The following is a 22,012-nucleotide window of genomic DNA, read 5'->3' on the forward strand; positions in this document are numbered from 1 at the left end:
AATAACACAAATTTGTGATTTATCTCATTTTTAGGCTATACTTCCATGCTTTCATAAAAATACTAAGAGATTTTCCACTAAATTGGAATACCATTTTTAAGATTTTTTTAAAAAATTTAACAATTGAAATTTGAATTTTCAGAACCTTAAAAGTATACATATTTTTGATATCAAAAGAATAGTTAAAATATACACAGATTATTCATCCTTCAGATTATCTTGTATATACATGAAATATAATCAGATCATTTAAAAACAATTTTTTTCTGATTATAAATTTACCACATTGAACTTTTGTGTGCTTTGGAGTTTGAAATAGATAGATCTTTGGGAATTTGTTTTTTGCATGTTTTAAAAAGTATATTCATACATTTGAATAAAGGATTAGGAAATGAAGTATAATAATTCTAGTACAGAACCCATTGGCTCAATATATCTTAGCATCTTTTATAATGTTTTACCTTTTGTCCTGTTGACAAGAAATTTTGCCCCGAGAAATACATGTATATTACATGTATAACATTGCAATATGCTTTGCTAAATTTACGTTTCTTTGGGAAAAATCTACTTTGATTATTTTGAATCTAATTCTTCAATATGATAAATATTGCTTAGGCTTATTTCCTAATTTTTAGTATATCCGGCTCACATTTGTGTCAGTTCTTAAGTCCTCAGGTATTTCTTTGTGTCTCTGCAGACGGTGTACTTGATTTATCTACTAAGAAAAGTCCATGTGCTAGCAGCACTTCCCTGAGCCATTCTCCAGGCTGCTCCAGTACTCAAGGGAACGGGTAAGGGAAAACATTGATAGACTTCCACAGTTGATATAGATGATCCATCAAAGGCCAGTCAGCCAATTTCCTTGAGTATCATAAAAGCTTACCATTCAGACTAACAGTGTTGCAGGTGAGTTGTTCATGAAATGGCTCAGTCTGTCAGTGAAGGAGAAGTGTATTTTTGCAGTCTAAAATTGGCTAGCATAAATCAATTCTGTCAGTTTAATACATGTAGTAAAATTCCCGAGTACCACAAGAACACATCTTGGGGCTTCGTCAGTGTTTGAGAGTGTGGAGCCTATGCTACAGTGAATGTATAAGTGGAGACCTTATCTGTGTTCAAATTGTTGAATGGAAAGTGGGCTCTAGTGTTCTGTTTGTGTCCCTAGTAAGGTATGTGTTATGTGTGTTTATTTTTGTGTTTGTTTGGGTTTAGGTTTTGGTTTTATTGGCTGTCAATCTGAACTGCAGTTTTAATTCCATGGCAGTTCAGAAAATATAATTGTGGGTTTTTTGTTTTTAATAGAATATCGTGGGTAGATGAATAACTATTTTATGATGTCAAACATTATATACTCAGTTTGATAACTCTTAACCCCATAGTGAATTCTGTGACCAGTTACTTTATAGTGTAAGAATTACCTAATTCTCATGACATGTATCTAGTAACCATTTTGATAAAGCAGATATCAATAAATATTTAGGTACCATACTAGAAACTTGCAAACATCATATAGATATGAAAATTTATTTTGAGTTTAAATTCGTTAATAGTGTATTCCTTTAACTTTCTAAGACTGTTGATATGGGAGGTTTTTAAACACTAAAGGAATAAACGGGCACTAAGTGGACTAATTCTTTCCACCCTAATCTTAATTATCTTCAAATTGAAGGATTCTTCTATTGACTCCTTTAAAAAAAAAATTCTCTTTATTTTCTCCTAAATCCCATTGTTTTTCTCCCTTTCCACACTATTCAGTCTAAAATCATTAACCTGTTTCTCATAGTTTAATATAAGCTCTTCTCAGAATTTCACTGTGTATATATTAAATATAAGCCAGCGTGATTCCCTTTTGATATCAGAAACATTTGATCTTTCTAAGAACATGCTTAGTGGAAGCCCAAGTACTATTTATATAAATGAATCCCTTGTTTAAGCTTCACCTTAAACCTGGCTGCCAGATCATGTTCTGTACTGTTTAACTGCCGTGCTCCTTTCTCTGAATGGGAAATGTTTTCTACTTGGTTTTGTTTTATGGAAGATAAATTCATTTAGCAGTACTGCCCGTCTTTCAGTTGAGTATTCAGTGTTACTGTGTTAATGGTGCCAATAGTCTCTGTAAAATCTGGGGGAATATATTTTGCTTATCATTTATTTCTGCAAAATTACACTTTTGGGCCTGACTGATAGAATTATTCCTCTTGAGAATGTTTTGCCAGCTACCAATCTTAAGGTCAATAACCTTTCCCTATTATAAAAATTAAAACTTTATGGATTAGGGGCAGGGGAGATGTCTCAGCTGCTGAAGAGCCTGCCACACATGCATGAAGACCTGAGTTTGGATCCCCATCACCCAAAGGTGGCAGGGCTCCCAACTGTGTAATCCCATAGTGGGTGGGAGAGGGCAGAGACAGAAGGATCCCTGGTGGTATTGGTCACCCTGCCTATCAAATCTTTGAACTCCAGGTTCAGTAAGAAAAAAGTCTCCCCCACACACCAGGAAGAAAAAGAAAGGACAGACTGACCAAGGAAGGAAGACATCTGACAGACACTGTGCCCAAAGCAACAGCAGAATCTTAGGAGTGACTTTATAAGTAACTGACTTCAAACACTATTTTCAAACACACAAGTATATGATATTTTAAGGAGAAAGATACTTCTTAAAGAAGATTGCTACCAAGTTATTTATACTTCTGGTTATATTGACTCTGAGTATAACTTAACAAGATTTGGGGGAAAATAAAAATTTACTTGAGGAATTGTGGTATTTGTGTCTCTGCCTACAACCAATAGGGTTTTAATGAAGAAGTGTGGTAAGTTACAGTGCAACCCGTCTTGCTTCCTCTTTGATTTCTTCCCCTTTCTTGAGATTGGTTGCCATACATAAGCTTTTCCCAAGCAGTACAAGAAATGTCATTGGAATTGTTGAATTTTTAAAGATAAACATTAACTTGTTTGTGGGTTAAATGAACCATCATCCATGGGTGTCACCAGTGTGAGTGCTGCCAGCTTCTTAGATAGTTGTTCTGAATGTTGAATGCATTGCACTAAAATAAATAATCTGGCTTACTCTTTTATTACTGTGCTTGTTTAGTGGTAACGTCACATTGGTAAACAATTCTGTGTAGATAATGGAGACACTAATGATTACTTTGTAATTAATGGTTAAGGTGCTATTTTCAAACAGTTGCGCGAAACTTTTTCTCCGAAAATTTGTGAACCCAACCAGAGACTGCCAACAGGTTTAATTTTTCTTTGCCCAAAAAAAAAAAAAACCAAAAAAAAAACTCGTGGCTTTTTTTGTTTATTTGTTTTGTTTTGATTTTTCCTTTTTTTCCTTTTTTTCTTTTTGTGATCAAGTTTTTAAACTAACTGCTGAGACCATGTGGTTTTTTTTTAACTTTAGAGAAAAATAAATAAATAAATAACACAAAGTGATGTTACCCAAGCAAGGCTTCTAATAAAGGAGTGGCCCTCACCCACCCCTCCCTTCCTGTGCAAGTCCTGCTCACATCAGTTTCCTTCCATCCAATTAGGCGACCTGGGAGACCCAGCCAGTACCGCCCAGATGGACTTCGGAGTGGTGATGGGGTACCTCCAAGAAGCTTACAGGATGGAACCAGGGAAGGTTTTGGACACTCCACATCACTCAAAGTTCCACTGGCTCGATCCCTGCAGATTAGTGAAGAACTACTGAGCAGAAACCAATTGTCCACAGCTGCCAGCCTTGGCCCGTCTGGATTACAGAATCATGGACAGCACTTAATCTTATCCAGGGAAGCCTCTTGGGCAAAACCTCATTATGAATTCAACCTCAACCGTGTGAAGTTCAGGGGAAATGGTGCACTCAGCAACATCAGTGACCTTCCTTTTCTTGCAGAAAACTCTGCCTTTCCAAAAATGGCACATCAAACAAAACAAGATGGAAAAAGGGACATGAGCCATTCATCTCCTGTAGACTTAAAGATACCACAAGTTCGAGGAATGGATCTTTCTTGGGAGTCTCGCACTGGTGATCAATACAGCTATAGCTCTTTGGTAATGGGTTCACAAACGGAGAGCGCGCTTAGTAAAAAATTAAGGGCTATTCTTCCAAAACAAAATAGAAAAAGCATGTTAGATGCTGGCCCTGATTCTTGGGGCTCGGATGCTGAGCAGTCTACCTCTGGACAGCCATATCCCACATCGGATCAAGAAGGAGACCCTGGCTCCAAGCAGCCTCGCAAGAAGAGAGGGCGTTACAGACAGTACAACAGTGAGATACTGGAGGAAGCCATCTCAGTGGTTATGAGTGGAAAAATGAGTGTTTCCAAAGCTCAGAGTATTTATGGGATTCCCCACAGTACACTGGAGTACAAAGTAAAGGAGAGGCTGGGCACTTTGAAAAACCCTCCAAAGAAAAAGATGAAATTAATGAGGTCGGAGGGGCCAGATGTTTCTGTAAAGATTGAATTAGATCCCCAGGGAGAGGCAGCACAAAGTGCAAATGAATCAAAAACTGAGTAGGACTATTGTAGAGTGCCAATTACTGTACAAACTGGGTGAGCACTACTGCATCATTGTTAGCTGTCCCTGCTGCACCTGACTTCATTACTGTGACACTTGCTTCTTTGCGGGTTTTGCATTGACTTGTGCACAGAGGTGAAAGGTGCATTCTGAATTTGCATATTTTAAATTTCCATGTGCAGTATGGCTCGGAATATTGTTTGGCCTTTTGCATGTTTCTCTACACAGAGAATTGAGTTACCTCACAAAGACCAGATACATGGAAGTGGACTCCTTGCCTGTAGAGCCTGCATGCTTTCTGTTATTCTCTCTCTCTCTCTCTTTTTTTCCTTAAGTTATGTTTGCCTTTTCTTTTAAAACAATTAGGAGGAGGGAAAAAAAAACCCTTTTGGAATTCACCTCTGTCATATTGGGAGCTTTATCATTACAAATTGAAAAGCCATCTTACAAAAAATATTGACATTTTTCTTAACATGATTCAACTAATTGAAGGGTTAAACTAAAAAAGATGAACCTTTGACTTTAAGATATTGGATTACTTGATAAATACTTGGGTCATTTATAATTATGCTTTATCATTTTCTTTTCATTATTAAATTTACCTACTAAATTAGCAATGTCTTAGTGCTCACCCAGAGGCAAGGCGTGGAGATGTGCACATACTACCTTCAAAATGTTTCAGTTCATTGCTTGGAACACTACCTTTGCTGTAATTTCATGTGAGATTTCTCTAAGGGTAGAATTTGCTCTCACCAACAAGTGAGATCATAGCCTTATCTCATGGAGGACGCGCTCCCTTCTTACTCAGGAGCAGTCAGGGTACATTTCATGAACAATGGAGGATGCCTCACTTTAGCAAGCTTTGATTTCTTTATATTTTTCAGCATTTTATAGAAGTGGTCATGTATCAACAACTGAGGATTGTTGCAGCCATTAGTTCTAAGGAATCTAAGCTGTGCTCCCTGGGAGTCAGAGCACAGAGAGCAATGTGCATTAGTAATTAGGATGTGGCTAAAATGCTGCTTACACTTTTCAGCCTTGATAATTTCTATATAGATGAAGGATCTTCAGTTTTTGTTAAGAAGAAAAATTGCAATCCCAAGGTGACCTAATATGATTAGGTTGCATGTTGAATCTGTTAATAGTTCGATTGGTAGTTTAGCTCACTGGAGTTTCTGTTTAATTCACATACTGCTACAGGATTGGGAGAGGTTGGATTTTAGATTTTAGTTGATTTTGTGTAGCTGACCCCACCCCACCCCCCCAATCCCATCCCTTATTCTTATGGCATCCGACATAATACCCCTTCCTGGCCTTTCTGGTTGTTTAGCACACATTTCAGGCCCTTTCCGATCATGTTTGTGTAAGCACTCCTTGAAGAACGTCTTACGCTTTGTTTGAGATGGGCACATGGAATTGCAGTGATTTAAGTTTGGAAGATTTGTTTTTGACAGATAATTACAAGAATTCCTGATAAGTAAAGCCAATGGAAGTTAATCTTTACAATGATCAGATTAAAATTACTATTTTGTGCAAAGCAAAATCCACACCACTTATACCCTATATGCTAGTCTTCTGAGAAAGGTGACTAGACCCTTCTAAATGCTTAGCCAAACCCCAGAATCATTGACATTTCTGAGTAAAACAAAACAAGCAGTCAGTGTTCATTAGCTTAAAATGGGTGACTTCAGGAGAGTACTAACCACGTGAGAAGTAGTAGGAATATGTCCATATAGTCCCCAGGCACAAATTCCTTACTGAAAACTTTGAACCCATTAATTCAATTAGGTAAAAGATTGATTCCACTCGTAACCTGTGTGTTCAAAGGTTAGGCACACCATTGCTGCTGTTAAAATTAAGGCACTGCTCATTTTTGACATAGGTTGGGTGTGGATTCCTCTTTTGATTTGGTTATTTTGTAAGGCAATTGAATCAGTGGATGACTGTTTCTTGGCTTTTTAGTCTCAATGGACAAAGAGTTTGGTGATATTAATGTGACTGCAATATTTCCTAGCCTGGCTGGAAGTTGCAATAAAAACACTATGAGACGCATGATTTTTCATCTGCAGTTGAAGGAAGTTGTATGAGGTTTGCTGAAAGCAAAAGGCTAAGCTTAGGAAGGAAAACCTCCTTTGTTCCCTCTCAGTTTGTTAGCACACAATTAATTGCAGGCATGGTTCCTTTTTGTGCAATGCTTGGGGTACTCAGTAGCCCAAAATTGCTGCAAAAAGATCCTTTGAGAAATTAATTTGTGCTTTTATTCCCTCTCAGAAAGACAACATTGAAGGCCCATCTAATAAAAATCTGGCCCTAAAAGTTGAACTTTTGTACTTTGACTCTTCAGAGAGGTTTAATCCTTGTGATAGTCTGTAGTGGTGTATGAGTTGAGTCTGTAACTTTTGTCATTGGAGTGTAATGCGAGTGACCATTTTACTAACATAACGATTTTCTATGTGTGTTTCAGTGGATGACAATCGAGCAGCAGAAGAATGGTGTGCCTACCCTTTAATGCTGCAGTTTAAATAAGAGAACTTGTATTGTGTCAGTTCAGACTGTAGGCTGAGTTGTAAATAGTGAAAGTTGAGTACTTCTATTATCTGTTTTGGTTAGAAAGTGAATTTTAAAAACAAACCAAACTCTAAACTTCTCAGATAAAAGTCCTGAGACCTGAAGATTGTAATATTCATGTCTGTGAAGCTTTCTAACATTACACTTGAGATCAGTCATGACTTGATATTCAGGTAAATTTTCTTTTCCAAGAAGCTTTTGAATAAGCATATTTTCTCCAAAGGTTGGTTGGTTGGCTGGTTTCTCTCTTCCTCTCTCTCTCTCTTTTTTTCTTTTCTTTCTTTTGCTATTGTGTTATTTCGTTTGAGTATAGATTGTTTTTGAAGCACTAATTGCATTACATTGGTAACTGCAATATAAAATTGCCATTATTGTTTCGTGAAGCATGGTTGAAGTTAGATAGTGGCCCCCTTTAAAATTCATGAGCCTCTCAAAAAAAAACTAAAAAAAAAATTACAAAAGCTGCTGAATATTTCAAAAGATATATATTTTACCTTATTGTAGGTTTGTAAAGTTAGTTTGTAATATTCAGGTGCACTTTCAATGTTAAACTTTGTGTTCAGAGTTCATTATACTGCATATTTCTTGGAGGTGGCTGTCAGTCTTCATACCACAGTGATCCCTTAATATTTGATTTCTCTCTTGATTTGCCACTATGCTGTATGGCACTTTCAGTGTAGATATTCTAGTTTGGAGACGTCCTCATAAACATGTGACGGAGATTGGTCTGTTGCATGCCTAATTTCTGCCAGTCAGAGTTTCGCATGGCCCAGACAACAGTTGACCATTTTTATGGTATGGGAAAGTATAGTTCATAACTGCCTGTCACAAAAGCCGTTTTTCTCATATTTTCCAGTAAGGCAAATGATGACATTATTCAAATCAAATAGCATTATTTGAATTAATGGTAGGAAATAATATATTTATAATAAGTTCTTGATTTTTAGTAAGAGAACGTTGACATCACACAGTATATAAGCTACAGTACTGTGAAATCAAAAAACACTAAACAGTTGTAGGAGAGATATAGTTGGGATGGTATTTTCTTATTAGCGTTCTTACTTCTGAAAGCAGAATTGGCAGGCATGATCCAGTAGAGTGTATTATTTTACTTTGTTCATTAGCTTCTCAAATGACCTAATTGTATTGTGTTGAGCTATACACTTTCATTCTGCTCCCCATATTCCATGAAGGACAAGGTCTCTCTTTCAGGAAAAAATATTTATATTTGTGTATAATACTTTTTAATATAAGTTTGTTGTTATTCTGAAGTTTAGATGTTGCTTGATCAAACTTTGCTACAGCAGATGATGACTATGAGCAAGGCTTTGTGTAATAGTAGGGTCCTTATGTGAAGTTAACTACTGTTGAGTTCTGGTGAGCAAGCTCAGAGGTGTGAAGTGTGGATTAGCTTTATTTGGTACAGTTTTACTTTACAACATTGAAGTGCTTTAGAACTCTGGTTATCTTATATAAATCATTACCTCAACCAATTGGCATTTCTGTTCCCCAGTGTTTTAACCTTAGCTGTAATATGAACTGTATGGGGTCAGATAGCAGAATGTTATGTGGCACAAGGAGGTGTTTAGTTCCCAATTTTCTGGAGAGAACTCTTAAGTTGGACTTTAAAGTGACTACCTGCTGTGACCCGTGTCCTAACTACCTTCTGTCAGTAGGCACCCTTGGAGCTGCTAGTGTGCTCTCTGCCTGCCCCAAGTAAGCACATGTTGCTGGGCCTGGTTCTAAGCCTTTCTGATCCTTTTACATTTTATTGCCCCATGATGGCAAAGCTTAGATTTATTTGGTTATTTTCATAAAACAAATTGTCAGGTCAGTGTCAGAACCTGAAATTATTTTGAGCTGTCAAAGCATATGTACGTGTGACAATTAGTGTTATGTCAGCAACTATTACATCCCAGTAGCTTTCATTTTGAAGCAAATTTCTGAACCTGTACTTCTTTATTTAACCAACTGCTTGAGGTTGTTTTCACATCTCCATTCTTGTATTTATTCAGGTTGCTGTCATTGGTGATAGATAAGACAATAGGTTGGACGGCCACTTGGTATTCTATTAGCAGATTGAAAGTTACAGGTTAAACTTTGGCCTTCAGGAAGATGGAAGATATCGCAGACCGTTTTTCTCGTTCCCTTTTCATTAGAATTAATTTACATTAATATACTGGTCAATCCAGTATTCTTCAGACCTTGATGGCTTTAGCCAAATAATCCATCTAGGAGACTGCTGAACTACACGAACTCTTTGAGGTTGGTTGGTTATTGTTTTCTTTAAATGTACTGAAAAAAATACATTTATACACGCGCGCGCGTGCACACACACACACACACACACACACACACATGTGTGGTACAAGGAATACAGACCTCCCTCCTCTTTATGTTGGAATAATGCTGTCCTTGAGACTTGATCTGTAAACGAGATGACAGGGAAATCGAGGAAATGCTCTCTGTGTCCTCTTTACTCTTGCTCTTGCATTCTCCTAAAGAGGCAGACTTTAGCCTGTGGCATCAACACTGTGGCTAAGTTTTGTGTTACAAAGGATTTTGGAGCAGGAGATGGACCGGTGTGAACTTTAGAGAACAGAACACAGCTCAGCTGCCCCAGCCCCAGCTGTACAAAATAAACTCAGAGAGAGTCTCAAGACACTGTACTAAAATTTGATCATGTGCATTTGATAGGAAATTTTTTTACATTGTTTGAAAATGAGAATTGAATCTGATGTTTGTTTGGCAGACAGTAAACGAGTTAATTTACAATATTTGGGAGGTAATTTTTAAGATTGCCAGTTCCTTTAGAACTGTATCTGTAAAAAGCATGGAAGGAAGCACTTTCAGTAAACCATAGATTTATTGGATATAGCAAATATTCATAATATTTAACCTTTATTGTTTGAATGTGAAAATGAATTCTTTACTCCTTGAACTGTCGTTGAACAGGCTCAAGATATTTTCAACACTGGAAATGGCCCTACACACATACCAAATAAATGACCTAAAGCAGTGAGACATTTGAAGATTCATACCTCTTAAACTTAGATTTGTCTTGAAAAACAGTTTGTGAACCTATAACCAGTATTAGTGCAGTCTTGGGTTCCTTGTTCTGCATAATTGCACCCTTTCTCAGGTATGTCCTGAAAACATAAATTTTTAAATCTCTTTGGAGATTAGATTCTCAGTGGATAGTGTGTAAGGGGTGGGGGTGGGGGGTAGGGGAGTAGTTGGACACAGGATACTGACACAGTAGAGCAGGGATTTTTAACATTCAGTAGCCAAATAGAATTTCAGGCTAGCATATTTTTACCCCCACAGAATGAACAAAATGGTTCCTATTTGATAAACAACCAGCGCTACACTCCTGAGTCTTTCATCAGTGACTTTCCTGCTTGATGGAAGGGTGTATATATAGCAAACCTCACTATCGATAGGAAAGCACGTCCCCAAACTTTTAAAGTTCTAGAAAAGGGATAAGTCAGCACTTTTCTGTTAAAACACTAAAGTCTTAATTTACCTTCAGAGTCTTAGGTACTGTAAGTTTTAGGATGATTATTTTAAAAACCATAACTACATGATATGGGGTCAGATCACATTTATATAAATAATTCTTATTTTAACAAAGGACAATAACATTTTGTATCTTTCTAGTACTTCTATGTAATTGCCTCATTTTCCCCATTTCATTTAAGCATTCCTGGCTTAGGAATTTGGAATTTGAGAGAAAGCAAGGGGAAATTTCCCCCAGTGAAACATGTTATCAGACCATTTTAGACGTGTAGATCACTAAGGAAATGGGTAGGGATTCTCTCCTTTAAGTCTTCAGGGAATGAGCAGTATTTAGAATCTTTGGCTGAAATTCAAGCCTTTTTACTGTGTAAATTTTTAATACTAATTCACTGACAGGCTTTTTACATCAGAGGACTGATACGGATCTTAATGGTTTTAAGTTGTGGAAGGGTATATTTCTAAAACCAAGGGGGGGTTGATTAACTAGATTAGTATTACCAGCATTAGTGAGTTTAAGAAATCTTAGTATGTAATAGCGAAGTGTTTGATTAAAAGTCTAATCCTATATTGCTAGTCAAAATTAGTTACATTCTGATCTAGGAAAGATAGTCATTGGATATTGATATGCTGTGCTGTCAGGAAAAAAAAAAAAAAACAGAAGAAACCTTTATCTGACTCCCATGTGTGCGTGTTCTGGTGGGATGTCTACTTAACAGTGGCTTGTTGCTGCTTTGGGGGAAACGCATAAACTATACATGGAGTGTTTGCAGATGATTCTTTATGACCTCCACTTTAAACTGTCAGACATTGGTATTTTATCAGTCCACACTGTTAAATAAAGCTAATGTTCTTAGAAAATCAACTTGTACACACTGTTTAAAACCCTCAGGGACAGTCTTCACACTTTCCTCACTCAATTCAGGTACTTTGATGCTATTCTTAAACCTAACAGTGACTTGTATTGTTCTGTTTTGCTTTTATTTCAACGTGCTGGTAGCACATCTTTGATGAATGTCAACTTAAAAACTCAGTTCAGGTATCCAGGTATAACTCAGCCAAACAGATTTTAAAGCTGCATAACTTTCCAGCACACGGTGCCTCACACTCTTATAGTGGCATTCTATAGATTCAGTTATAACTACTGAGCAGATAATATGGGGGTTCCTGTTAACAGTGTATTTTTTTAAACATGCATACATGTATAGCCACCACACACTAGATATATATTTTTCAATGCCACTGATAGCCAGCACAATGAAAATAAGTGACATTCCTAGCTGCTTCTGTAAGCTGACAGACCAGCTCCTCCTTGATGTGGCTCTTGTCTCTTCATCATAGCTACTACTAAATTCAAGCACTGGCCCTTGGGTGTCTGACCTCTACATTCTATTTATGCAATGTCTTCAGAGAATCTGTGCACTGGCCACTGTGATGGAACCATTGGGCCATAAGTGCTTTGAGTTTATCAGTAGTGAATCTGCCAAAGTTGGTATTTTAACATTAAGTATGTAAAATGTCAAACAGTGAGCAGAGGTCTAGGTCTGCATACAGCAGGAAGTCTTATCTCAGTGTACTTTATAGCCTCAGAGACCTCAGTGACAAGCTCCTTCTGATGGTGACTTGTCTTTTAAACACTTGTTTTCCACAGTGCTACCTAACTGTGGTTAACAAAGTAAGTCACCCCTCTGCTTTCCTATTTGATATCTTACATCCGAAAGAAACTCTAAAACCCATAGCCTTTGAAGACATGGAAAATGGCATTTTTCAGATTTCTAGAAGTTCAGCGTCATGCAACAAAACAGGAACCCCCTTACTCTATGGACCTCATTTCAATATACTGTTTACAGTTTGACGGAATTGTATAATTTAATATTTCTCTTGTACTGTAGTTAATATTTATTTACAGATTTTTTTGTACTGTGTGATTTGAACTTTTTGTTCTTGCTATAATCATTTGTTTATGTAGTAGAGCACTTATGATCACAAATTAAGTTTTTGGGTTTGATTGCACTACATTAAATTTTTTAATGCAGTTCTGATTTTGACTGGACTAAAATAAGCTGTGTCTTAATGTATGTGATGAGTACTTAAATTTTAATTCATGTGGTTCCCCTTTCTTTTAATTCTTTTTTTTTTTTTTTGCATTGTATGTCAGAAGCACTACTTCTTTTGTGCATGTGTAAGACGTAATGGTTCCATTGTATTATTTGACCATGACATTTTGGAGAAACATTCCCAGCTGTAATGTTGTGTATGGTAGTTCTCACTGGATGCTAGACTTTAAAAACCACTATTCTTCTAATAAATTTTGTTGTGAAAACCTGTTTTTAAAGCTTGGTTTGTGCTGCTTAAGATTTTAGTGCTTTTAAACGGTTTACAGAAAAAGGGTGAATAGAGTGCTATGAGATGCACATGGCAGTCAGTCTGTGCCTCTGTCCAGATGAAACCTTTTATTTGGATCACTAGAAATGCTGCTGCAGAATTCGAGGTTCTCATTCTAATGCACACACCACCCTGTCTCTCAAGTGCTCACTGACTGATCCTATCCCTGGGTTATAAATTCGTTTTATTGAATTGTTTACTTAAAATTAATCTTTTCAGCAAACCAAGGTTTCACAAGGCCATCTTCTGCCTAAAAGTCAGTTTTTCATAATTAAAGTAAAACTTCTTAGTGGATTGTTTGCCAAAACAGAAATCTTTAACAACTCGTTTGCTCTTGAGGCACGAACAGTAAAGCCTCATGGCAGCTGGTGCAGGGTCGGTGCAGTCGTCTAAGCTGTTGGGAGGCTGCTGCAGAGCGTGCTGTGGTGATGGAAGCTAGGGGTAAAGCCAGAGGTGATAAAATGGCTCTTGTAAAGGGGTTAGAGGAACTGAATTAATGATCCTAAAGATTAGAAAAATGAGCAGAATATTTTAGGAAGCTTTTTCAACCTTGCATTGAATATAAACAAATTTTACACTCACAGATGATATTGTACATAGTTGATTATTTTTTATTTGGTCTGAGACAGATTGGCTATATAACTTACGTCTTTTCTGTTGTTTGTGGAAATAAGGTTTCTGGTTGGTAATACAGATGTCTATTGCTTTCATTTTTCCTGTTCACTTACGATGTGTTTGTAGAATATTCTTCTGGAAATTAATCATAAATCTCATGGCTTGTTCCTTGTCGTTTCTTGCTACTGTCCACTGTAAACTGGTGTCCCAGTCAGTGTGACAAGACTTGAGATAGCTCCTGTGTGAACGTGTGCTTCAGTAGCCTGTCTTCAAGCTCCTGTTTGGCTTTTTTTTTTTTTTCCGGAGCTGGGGACCGAACCCAGGGCCTTGCGCTTGGTAGGCAAGCCTGTTTGGCTTTTGAACTAAGTTTTGGCCCAAGTTTTAAAAGTGCCATCTTTTAAATCAGAATTTCTTTGATTATGCTTATGTTTGAGGGTTAGTTCGGGCATCCTGGTGTCTTAACAGGTACAGGAAGCAGAGAAACTCTCTAATAGCAGAATAACAGGAGTTGCATAGGGGCAGTGCAATGGAAGCAGTGGTGTGTCGTATCCCAAGTCATAGTCCTTTGAGACTGAATTTCCTCAGACATGAAAACATGCCTAGCTCATGTAATTCCAGACCTTGTAATGAGTGAGGCACAGGAGATAACTGCTCTTGTCATAGTCAGTTTATACCATTATTTGATTCCAAGGTAAGCACTGTAACAATTGTTCTTCAGCTCACAGGCCGTTGCTTTCCTGTTGTGTGTGCTTGAGTGGAGTGCGTAGTGTGAATCTCAGATAGCATTTACAGCTAAAGTAGACAGGGCTGATTTCAGAGATTAGCGAGACATAAATGGCAAAACATTGTAAAAAAACGAAAGAAAGTGTGCCACAGCTTAAGCCACTGTTGGGTCATTGTTCCCATAGGATCCAGGAAAGTAAGCAAATGTCAGAACTCTGTAATAGTTGGGGCGGAGCTTGTGGCACAGTGGAGAACCATTGCATACCATAATTAGGTCCTCAGTTGATCTGGATAAGTTACAAAAAGCCCCTGAGTCTCTGAGGGTTTTGTAAGCATCCAAGTTTGTAGTGCTTATCGATTACTCACTCATTTAAACGTTCAACAAGTTTTACCAGAAACATACTTGTGTTTTTAATCTGAGATGAGGATGTTTGAAAGGCTTATTCGTCGTTTTTCAGCCTTGAATCCTTCTTAATTACATGCAAAATAATTAGTTTGACTATTGGGAAATAAGTAGCAACTCTTTATAGAGTAATTAGTTAGGCCTTAGAAACTAGTTACATTATTGCAGTATTTTCTAAATAAAAAAGTATCAAAATAGATTTGTCTTATATTCAGAAAAAGTCCAGTGTGTTAAGTGTTTATTGTGTACTGTAAGTGAATGAGGCAGTTCTTTTGCACGAGTAAGCAAGCACTCCCTTTTTATTCTAAGTTGTTTCAGTTTCTCTTCTGGATGCTGGCTGATTCCACCTTCGATATCTGAATATTAACATAACAAATGGGGGGGGAGGCCTGGGAGGAGGGGTGTGTATGTCATAGGTTGTATCCAGTTTTAGCCAAAGTTAACTTCTTATAGAATTGAGTCCTCCACCAGAGTACTGTGATAATTTATACATGTAAAACTTAAGCATATTCTCTATTCTCTATTTTCAAAGTGTCTTACAGGAGCCCTCATTCCCCCGCCTCACCCTCACCCCTTCATCCCCCCACCCCCACTGCCCTTTTAATATAATTCAGAAGTTTAAGCCAGGTGTAGAAGCATAGTCTTTAACTCCAGTACCTGGGAGGCAAGAGGGTCATGAGTTCAAAGTTAGTTGGGGCCACAAAGTTAGACTATCTCAAAATGTGGGAAATTTTTGTCATCCTTTTCTTCTCCATTTTATTTGTGTATGTGGGAGTTCTGTCTGTGTGTATGTTGTTCATTATTTGCCTACCTGATGCTGTAGAAGCCAGAAGAGAGCATTCAGTCTTCTTAACTCGAGTTAGAGAGGGTTCTAAACTGCTGTGTAGGTGCTGGGAAATGAGCCCAAGGTCGTCCTCCTGGAAGAGCAGTGAGTGCCCTTAACCATCTTTGTATTCTTTCTCTCTCTTCTTTCTTTCTTTCATATGTTTTGGTGCAATGATTGATGTTTTTGACTGCATGTATGTGTGTGAGGGTGTCAGATCCTCCCCTGGAACTGGCATTACAGACAGTTGAGAGCTGCCATTTGGGTGACGGGGATTGAACCCTGGTCCTCTGAAAGAGCAGCCAGTGCTCTTAACTGCTGAGCCATCTGTCCTGTCCCCTCTTAACCTTTTTTCAAGAGTGTAGTTTTGCACAGTTAAATAAGACAATTATATAACTACAGAGGCTTGGTTAACTTACTGACTAATGTACCATTCTAATCTTTAATTCTTGAGAACATGACTATTGGGAAATTAAAGGGATTTCACCTTCTCCATGCTCTTAGCACAATTCCAAGCCATTGCACTTTTAATAATACCACAGCAGCATGATTCGCACAACCTAAAATGAGAATGAGGGATTTTACCTTTGGATTCAGCTAAACCAGCTAGATCTCAATTCTGGTTTGATTGAAGAAAACATAGGAAGTGAGTAATACCAACTATTAAAAATAGAACTTGGATACAGAACTGAAATTATAAGTTGAAGCCTTTTAAAGGCCCGATAAACCTGAGTAGATGATACAAAGTGAGGTGGTATCCCAAGTTACCCCAAGTCTGAGAAACAGGATTTGATGGGCCCAGTTTTAAAGTCCTAGCCTTCTCTTCCATTGCTCTATGGTTTTAACAAGTTACCAAGCCTCTGTTCTGACCCTCTGTAAACAAGGGCTGTAGTGCCTGGCATATCTAGTTGCCACGGAGCCTAAATTAGGTGCCTCATGTAAAATAGCACAAAGGCAAGTTAGTTTTTACCGGTCTCATGCAAGTACCCAATAAATTAAAGCAGAAGTAAATTCTTAGGAGGTGTCATAAGTTACTGCAAACAGAAAATCAGATTGTTGTGTCATGTGAAGATTATTAGAACTTTGAAAATGAGGCATGGACAAAATCTTATTTTAACCCCAATTGATAACTATGGCTAAAACCTGGAAAAGTGCTTTTCTGCATTTTGTGGTCTTGTTTAGGGAAAATTAATCAAACCAGTCACTCCTTGTTTGTTCACTTGTTTTTTGTTTTAACTAAATCAAAATGTAACGCGTCAAAGTAGAAGACATAGTTTAAAATTATATAGAGAGCTAGAAAGATAGCTTATCAGTTACGGGTACTGGCTGATCTTCCAGAGGACCATGGTTCAATTCTTAGCACCCACATAGCAGCTCAAAACATCTATAACTCCAGTCTCGGGATCCAGTGCCCTCTTCTTGCCCATACATGGTACACATAACATTTTCAGGCAAGTACACATAAACTAATATTTTTTTTAATGTCACAGTGTTCTATTGCTGTGAAGAGACACTATTACCATCTTATTCCAAAAGCATTTAGTTGGGCCTTGGTTGTAATTTCAGAGGTTTAGTCCATGGTCAGCATGGCAGAAAATATGGCAGCATGCAGGCAGACCTGGCGCTGGAGAGGTCCTACATCTGGATTGGCAGGCAGCAGGAAGAGAGTGGGAGAGACAGACAGTAGGACTGGATTGGGCTTTTGAAAGCCCACCCCCAGTGACACTTCTCCCAACAAGGCCACACCTCTTAATCCTTCTCAAGTAGTCCCACTCCATTTAAAGCCTATGCGGATCATTTTTATTCAAACCGCCACACATATAAATTTTAACTACATTTAAATATACAAAAATATACCACTTTTCAAGGTCAAAATTTCATATACTTTGGATCTAGTCTTTTTTTTTCTTAAGTAGGTAGTAGTGTAACTAACACTTTTTAATACCTGTGTGTAGGAGTGTCCATTTAATAATCAAAACTAGTTTTCTCACAGGCATGGTGATTTAAGTCTCCACAGGGCTAGAGAGGTGGGTGCAGGTGCATCACAAATTTAAACCATTGTGGGTTACAGAGCAGACTATTCCCTCCCCCCAAATAAACAACAAACCTTTAACCTCTCCCAGACCATCTGGGTTCACCTACATGACTGCTCGTAATCCCCTTTTACATCCAGTCCCAGGGAATCTGACACCCTCTTCTGGCCTCTGTGGGCAGCAGATATGCACTTGGTGCACATATGTGCAAACAGAACACCCATACACATAAATTTTTTTTTAATTGTTAATCTCTAGACCTCAGTTGTTTTGTTTGTTTGGTTGGTTGGTTTTTGGAGCTGAGGACCGAACCCAGGGCCTTGCATTTGCTAGGCAAGCTCTGTACCACTGAGCTAAATCCCCAACCCTTAGACCTCAGTTTTATACCCAAACATTTCCTTTTTTTTTTTTAATCTAACACCCGTGAAGTAAACTATTGAGAATATTAAATCTTAAGTATCTTGAAATAATTACTTAAGCACTATGTATTGTGTGCATCTGAAGTAATTTACTGTATGCCGTCAAAGGCATTGAGCTTTAGGACCCACCACACACGTGTGTTCTAAAATCTAAAATGTCAGTGGTAGGAACTTGACCTCAAGAGAGCGTGAGAGCGTTGAGAAATAGGAGGTTTCATAGAGACGTGGTGAGGCAGGAGTCCGTGCAGTCATTTTTTTGGTATGTCGTCTAGAACTGCTCTTCTCTCACCTGAAGAGAGTAAGATTATTTGTCAGAAGCAGAGCAGCTCATTTCTCGAGCAGAAACAAAGTTGTGTTACTGAGATGGCTATGGAGAATATGACATCCCTTGTTTCTGTCAGCTCCTCCCATAGCTGCTTTAGATGGACATCCCTCTGCCCCCACTGCCTTGCAAATTAGTGATTTTTTTTAGCCTTGAAATTATGATTACCACTAAGGAAGTACATACCTACGCGTTGGAATGTATCTGGTAGAAGACTTCTTTGCTTGGCCCATGCCAGGTCTTTGAACAGTTGTCTTAACTGCTCCTCAAAGCACCATTGTAAGATTAGTTCTCTGTCCCTCAGAGAAGGAGCCGCTTCTGTCTGTATGTTGCCTAAGATGATTTCAACTAAAGGGCAGTTCCCTAAAGGACGGTTTTATTTTCACTTCAGAATAGGAAAGGCAAGGTAGAAAGCACTTGAGCCTCTGTGACTCATCCTGCTCTCTCTCCTGTGGTAGTGACCTTACCTCCCAGAGGTCCAGCTCTGTGGGGCTCAGGACATAGGACACTTCTCAGCTCAAGGCTGCCCTGGCCAGAGTTCTGCTTGGGCCTGAAATGTAAACTGGATGATTTCCTAAAGTCTGTTTCAGAGTTCCTCAGGAGTTCTCACAGCGCTTGGTCTGTATTCTTACCAAGTTAGTGCTCAGTTCCAGCACGCGGTAGTGTAACTTCAGGAATTGTTTTAAATTTAAAACAGTCTAAAATCTCGTCCTTCGCATCCTTTGAATTCCCTTTTGTCTAATGAACACCAGATGTAGTATGTCTGACCTTGTGATGTCTTGCCTGGGATGATTGAGTGAAGCAAAAGTGGATTTGGCGGGGAGGACTTGAGAAGTGGTTGGTTGGGAGGCCATCACACTGCTGGGAAGGGGTTGGCTTACTCTGGTCTCGCGCTCCCACGTCTAGCACCTCCTGTTCACATGTGCCGATAAGCCAAAACTAGAGTCCACTTGAACTCGTGTCCTCATCCTTGCGTGGTAAACACTTCACTGGCTGGGCTAGCTCCCCAGTTCTACCTCTGTTATTTCTCCTAGCCAGTTCTACGGTTAGAAAACTTGAGTGTTAACGACTTGGTGGGTACAACTGTGCACAGTTTTGTTGTATAAAGAAACATTTGCACACCCATGCACACTTTGACTAGACAGAGTTCTGTCATACCTTTTGAGTCATTCCTTTGTTGAGAGATGATTGATAAATTCGAGATAATCGAGAGTAGATAATACTTTCCTTGTGGTGCCAGGAAAACTTGTCCTTAGGGAGAGGACACTCAGGCCTATCACAGCTCAGGGGAGTCTGGGACCTCTTCCTCAGGTACATGGTTTCTTCAGCCATAAGCACTTGCTCTGGGGAGCAAGGACAACAGCAATAGGATGCATGTTTTGGGAGTCTCCCGGACAGCCTAGCCAAGTATTCAAAAGAGGGATTCTCTTGGATGTTACGGTTTTTTTTAAAGGTGGTCCTTGGCTCTTACAGAAAGCACCATTAACCCAGTGAGAAAAGTTCATTAAAACTATATATATATATAAAACATAAAACTGTGTGTAGTATATAGTCTTAAAGATACATAGTGAAATTTCTTGTAGCTTTTTCTGGCATCCTTACTACTTTACCCTTCTCCCTCTGTGTGTACCTGCCTCCCTTAAGAACCACCCGTCCCACCGACCCTATCGGATCATTTATACCCTCCTAACCCCGTCTACGCTCCCAGCCCCCTAACCTGTCAGCAGACTCACCGTATCCTGAAAGAGATCTAGATCAGGAGAGAAGTGGGACATGTTCTTCCCGGTAACCGCCTGGCAAGTGAACAGCTCGTACACCTTGGTAGGGCACTGGGCATACATTTTCATGTTTTGTTTAAAGAAACAAGCCAAGCTGAATACTCTAGTCATAGTCTGCATCGTTTAAGGTCTCCTTTCTCCTCTGTATTTCTCTCTGCTCCTAACATTAGCTCCCCTGTGCTTACTGTTGGTCCTGTTCGGTCAAGAAAAACCTATTTTGGTCATCAGCGATACTGATTTGCCCGCACAGCAGTCTTTGGGTGGCTGCACCCCAACTGCTGGAGAGAGTACCTGACTATTACTCCCAGAGTCTAGAGTCTTACACCTGACATTTAGCTTCCTGCCACATTTGATCTGTTCTTCAGTAGACAATAACCTGAGCGGTGACTGGCCACCATTTATATTAGCCAGGGGAATGTAAGTATTGCAGTGTTGACCAAATAGGAGAGCTCAGCTATGCCTCACCTCTGGTCTGGAAAAACATCACTGAGTAAATCATTAAGATAGGGTTGTGAAGCAACAGGTTGCTTTTAAACTGTGCCTTTTTTATGAATATTATCTTATCCTTTACCACGCCCTTCTGAACTAGGCATTGAGCTAAAGGTAGGACGACTGTGTGATCAAGGTCACGTAGGCCATTTCTCACCAAGGAAATAAACCAGGACCGATTCCAAGACCTACAGTCAGGCTCCCTCTTCTTTTATAGCCTCTCTCTAATTTACCAATCCCTGTGATCTTACTGTGCTTTGGTGGTGGGCTTCTGCTTGCTAAATAATTCACTTACCTATTACAGGGAGGCCTCTGTTGAGCAAAAGTAATGATTTCAACCTAACATGAGGTCAGACAGAGGACTGCAGCGTCTGTGATATGTTTTTTTCATAAGGATCTTATTTAGTCCGGTGTCCAGAACATAATACGATGCAGACTACTCAGCGAGCTAAAGTCCCATGTGCTTCCACAGTCAGAGGGAGGGAATTCTCTGCACGGCAGAGTCTCTGCTCTGTTCAGTTAGCGAATTGTCTAGTAGTAACCAAAGTTAGTGCAGGTGCTGTACCTGGGCTGTGTCAGAGATGCAGGGAAACTCACATACTGCCCAGCAAAGGCAGACCTTCACCGTTTAAATCAGACCGACAGCATTTTTTAAAAGCCAAACATGGGAAATGCAGCAATATAAAAAATACCAGGAAGTTGAGGTTAACTCAAAACATTAAATAGCTGAACGGTAAGAAACTAAAAACCATCTAAATTTAGTTTCTCTTTAAAACCTTTTTGGGTGGGGGGAGTAAATCATTTGGAGTCACAGCGGAAAGTAGTTTTATGGCCCTAGTTGTAAAGTTAGCTGTTTAATGATAGTTGGACAAAGGTTAGTGTTAATATGCAGCCTCTCAGCCCCAAGGACGCCACTTACTGCTGGGCTCCTACCTATGCATCCAAATTGCCCGCAAAGCCCGTCAGATCCTAAGCTCTGCCGCATCTTCACAGAGAGCCATCATTTGCCGTCTCTGACGCCGTGCCTTCCTGTGTCCTGATAGGGACGAATACTGATTCTCAGAGAAATAAAGGCAGCGTGGCGGGAAAGAGATATGCTAAGTGATGGTATGATTCTGTAAAGAATTACACCAAAATATTTTTTAAAATTCAGGGGCTGGCAAGATGGCTCAGTGTATCTAAGTGTTTGCCACCAAGCCTGATGACCTGAGTTTAATGCTAGGGACCCACATGTTTGGAAGAACAAAGCATACTCACAGAATTTGCCCTCTGACTTCTATCTGTATTCTGTGGCACATGTGCACGTGAGAATGGATGCACACATACGTGATATAAATGTAATTAAAATCTAGCTGGTGGTGGTAACACATAACTGCAATCCTCATACTTGGAGGGTAGAAGCTGGAGAGTGAGTTGTAGCTCAAGGTTAGCCTCA

General features: G+C 39.0%; 1 protein-coding gene across 8 annotated transcripts in view; it reads left to right on the plus strand.

The window, feature by feature from the left end:
- Window positions 1-22,012, plus strand: part of Lcor (ligand dependent nuclear receptor corepressor) — a 103,980-nt gene that overhangs the window by 74,407 nt on the left and 7,561 nt on the right. For 5 of the 8 annotated variants that reach the window (XM_032891957.1, XM_032891954.1, XM_032891955.1 and 2 more), the window contains one exon: window positions 698-791. The exons of 2 other annotated variants lie outside the window; for them this stretch is intronic. In XM_032891957.1, coding sequence (XP_032747848.1) covers window positions 698-791 — 94 coding nt within the window. Of the gene's footprint in view, window positions 1-697; window positions 792-3,533; window positions 7,513-22,012 lie in introns of those variants that run through there. One more of the 8 variants, XM_032891962.1, reaches the window with a different exon arrangement.

This window comes from Rattus rattus, chromosome 2 (genome assembly GCF_011064425.1).
Source record: "Rattus rattus isolate New Zealand chromosome 2, Rrattus_CSIRO_v1, whole genome shotgun sequence".
Taxonomy (NCBI): domain Eukaryota; kingdom Metazoa; phylum Chordata; class Mammalia; order Rodentia; family Muridae; genus Rattus; species Rattus rattus.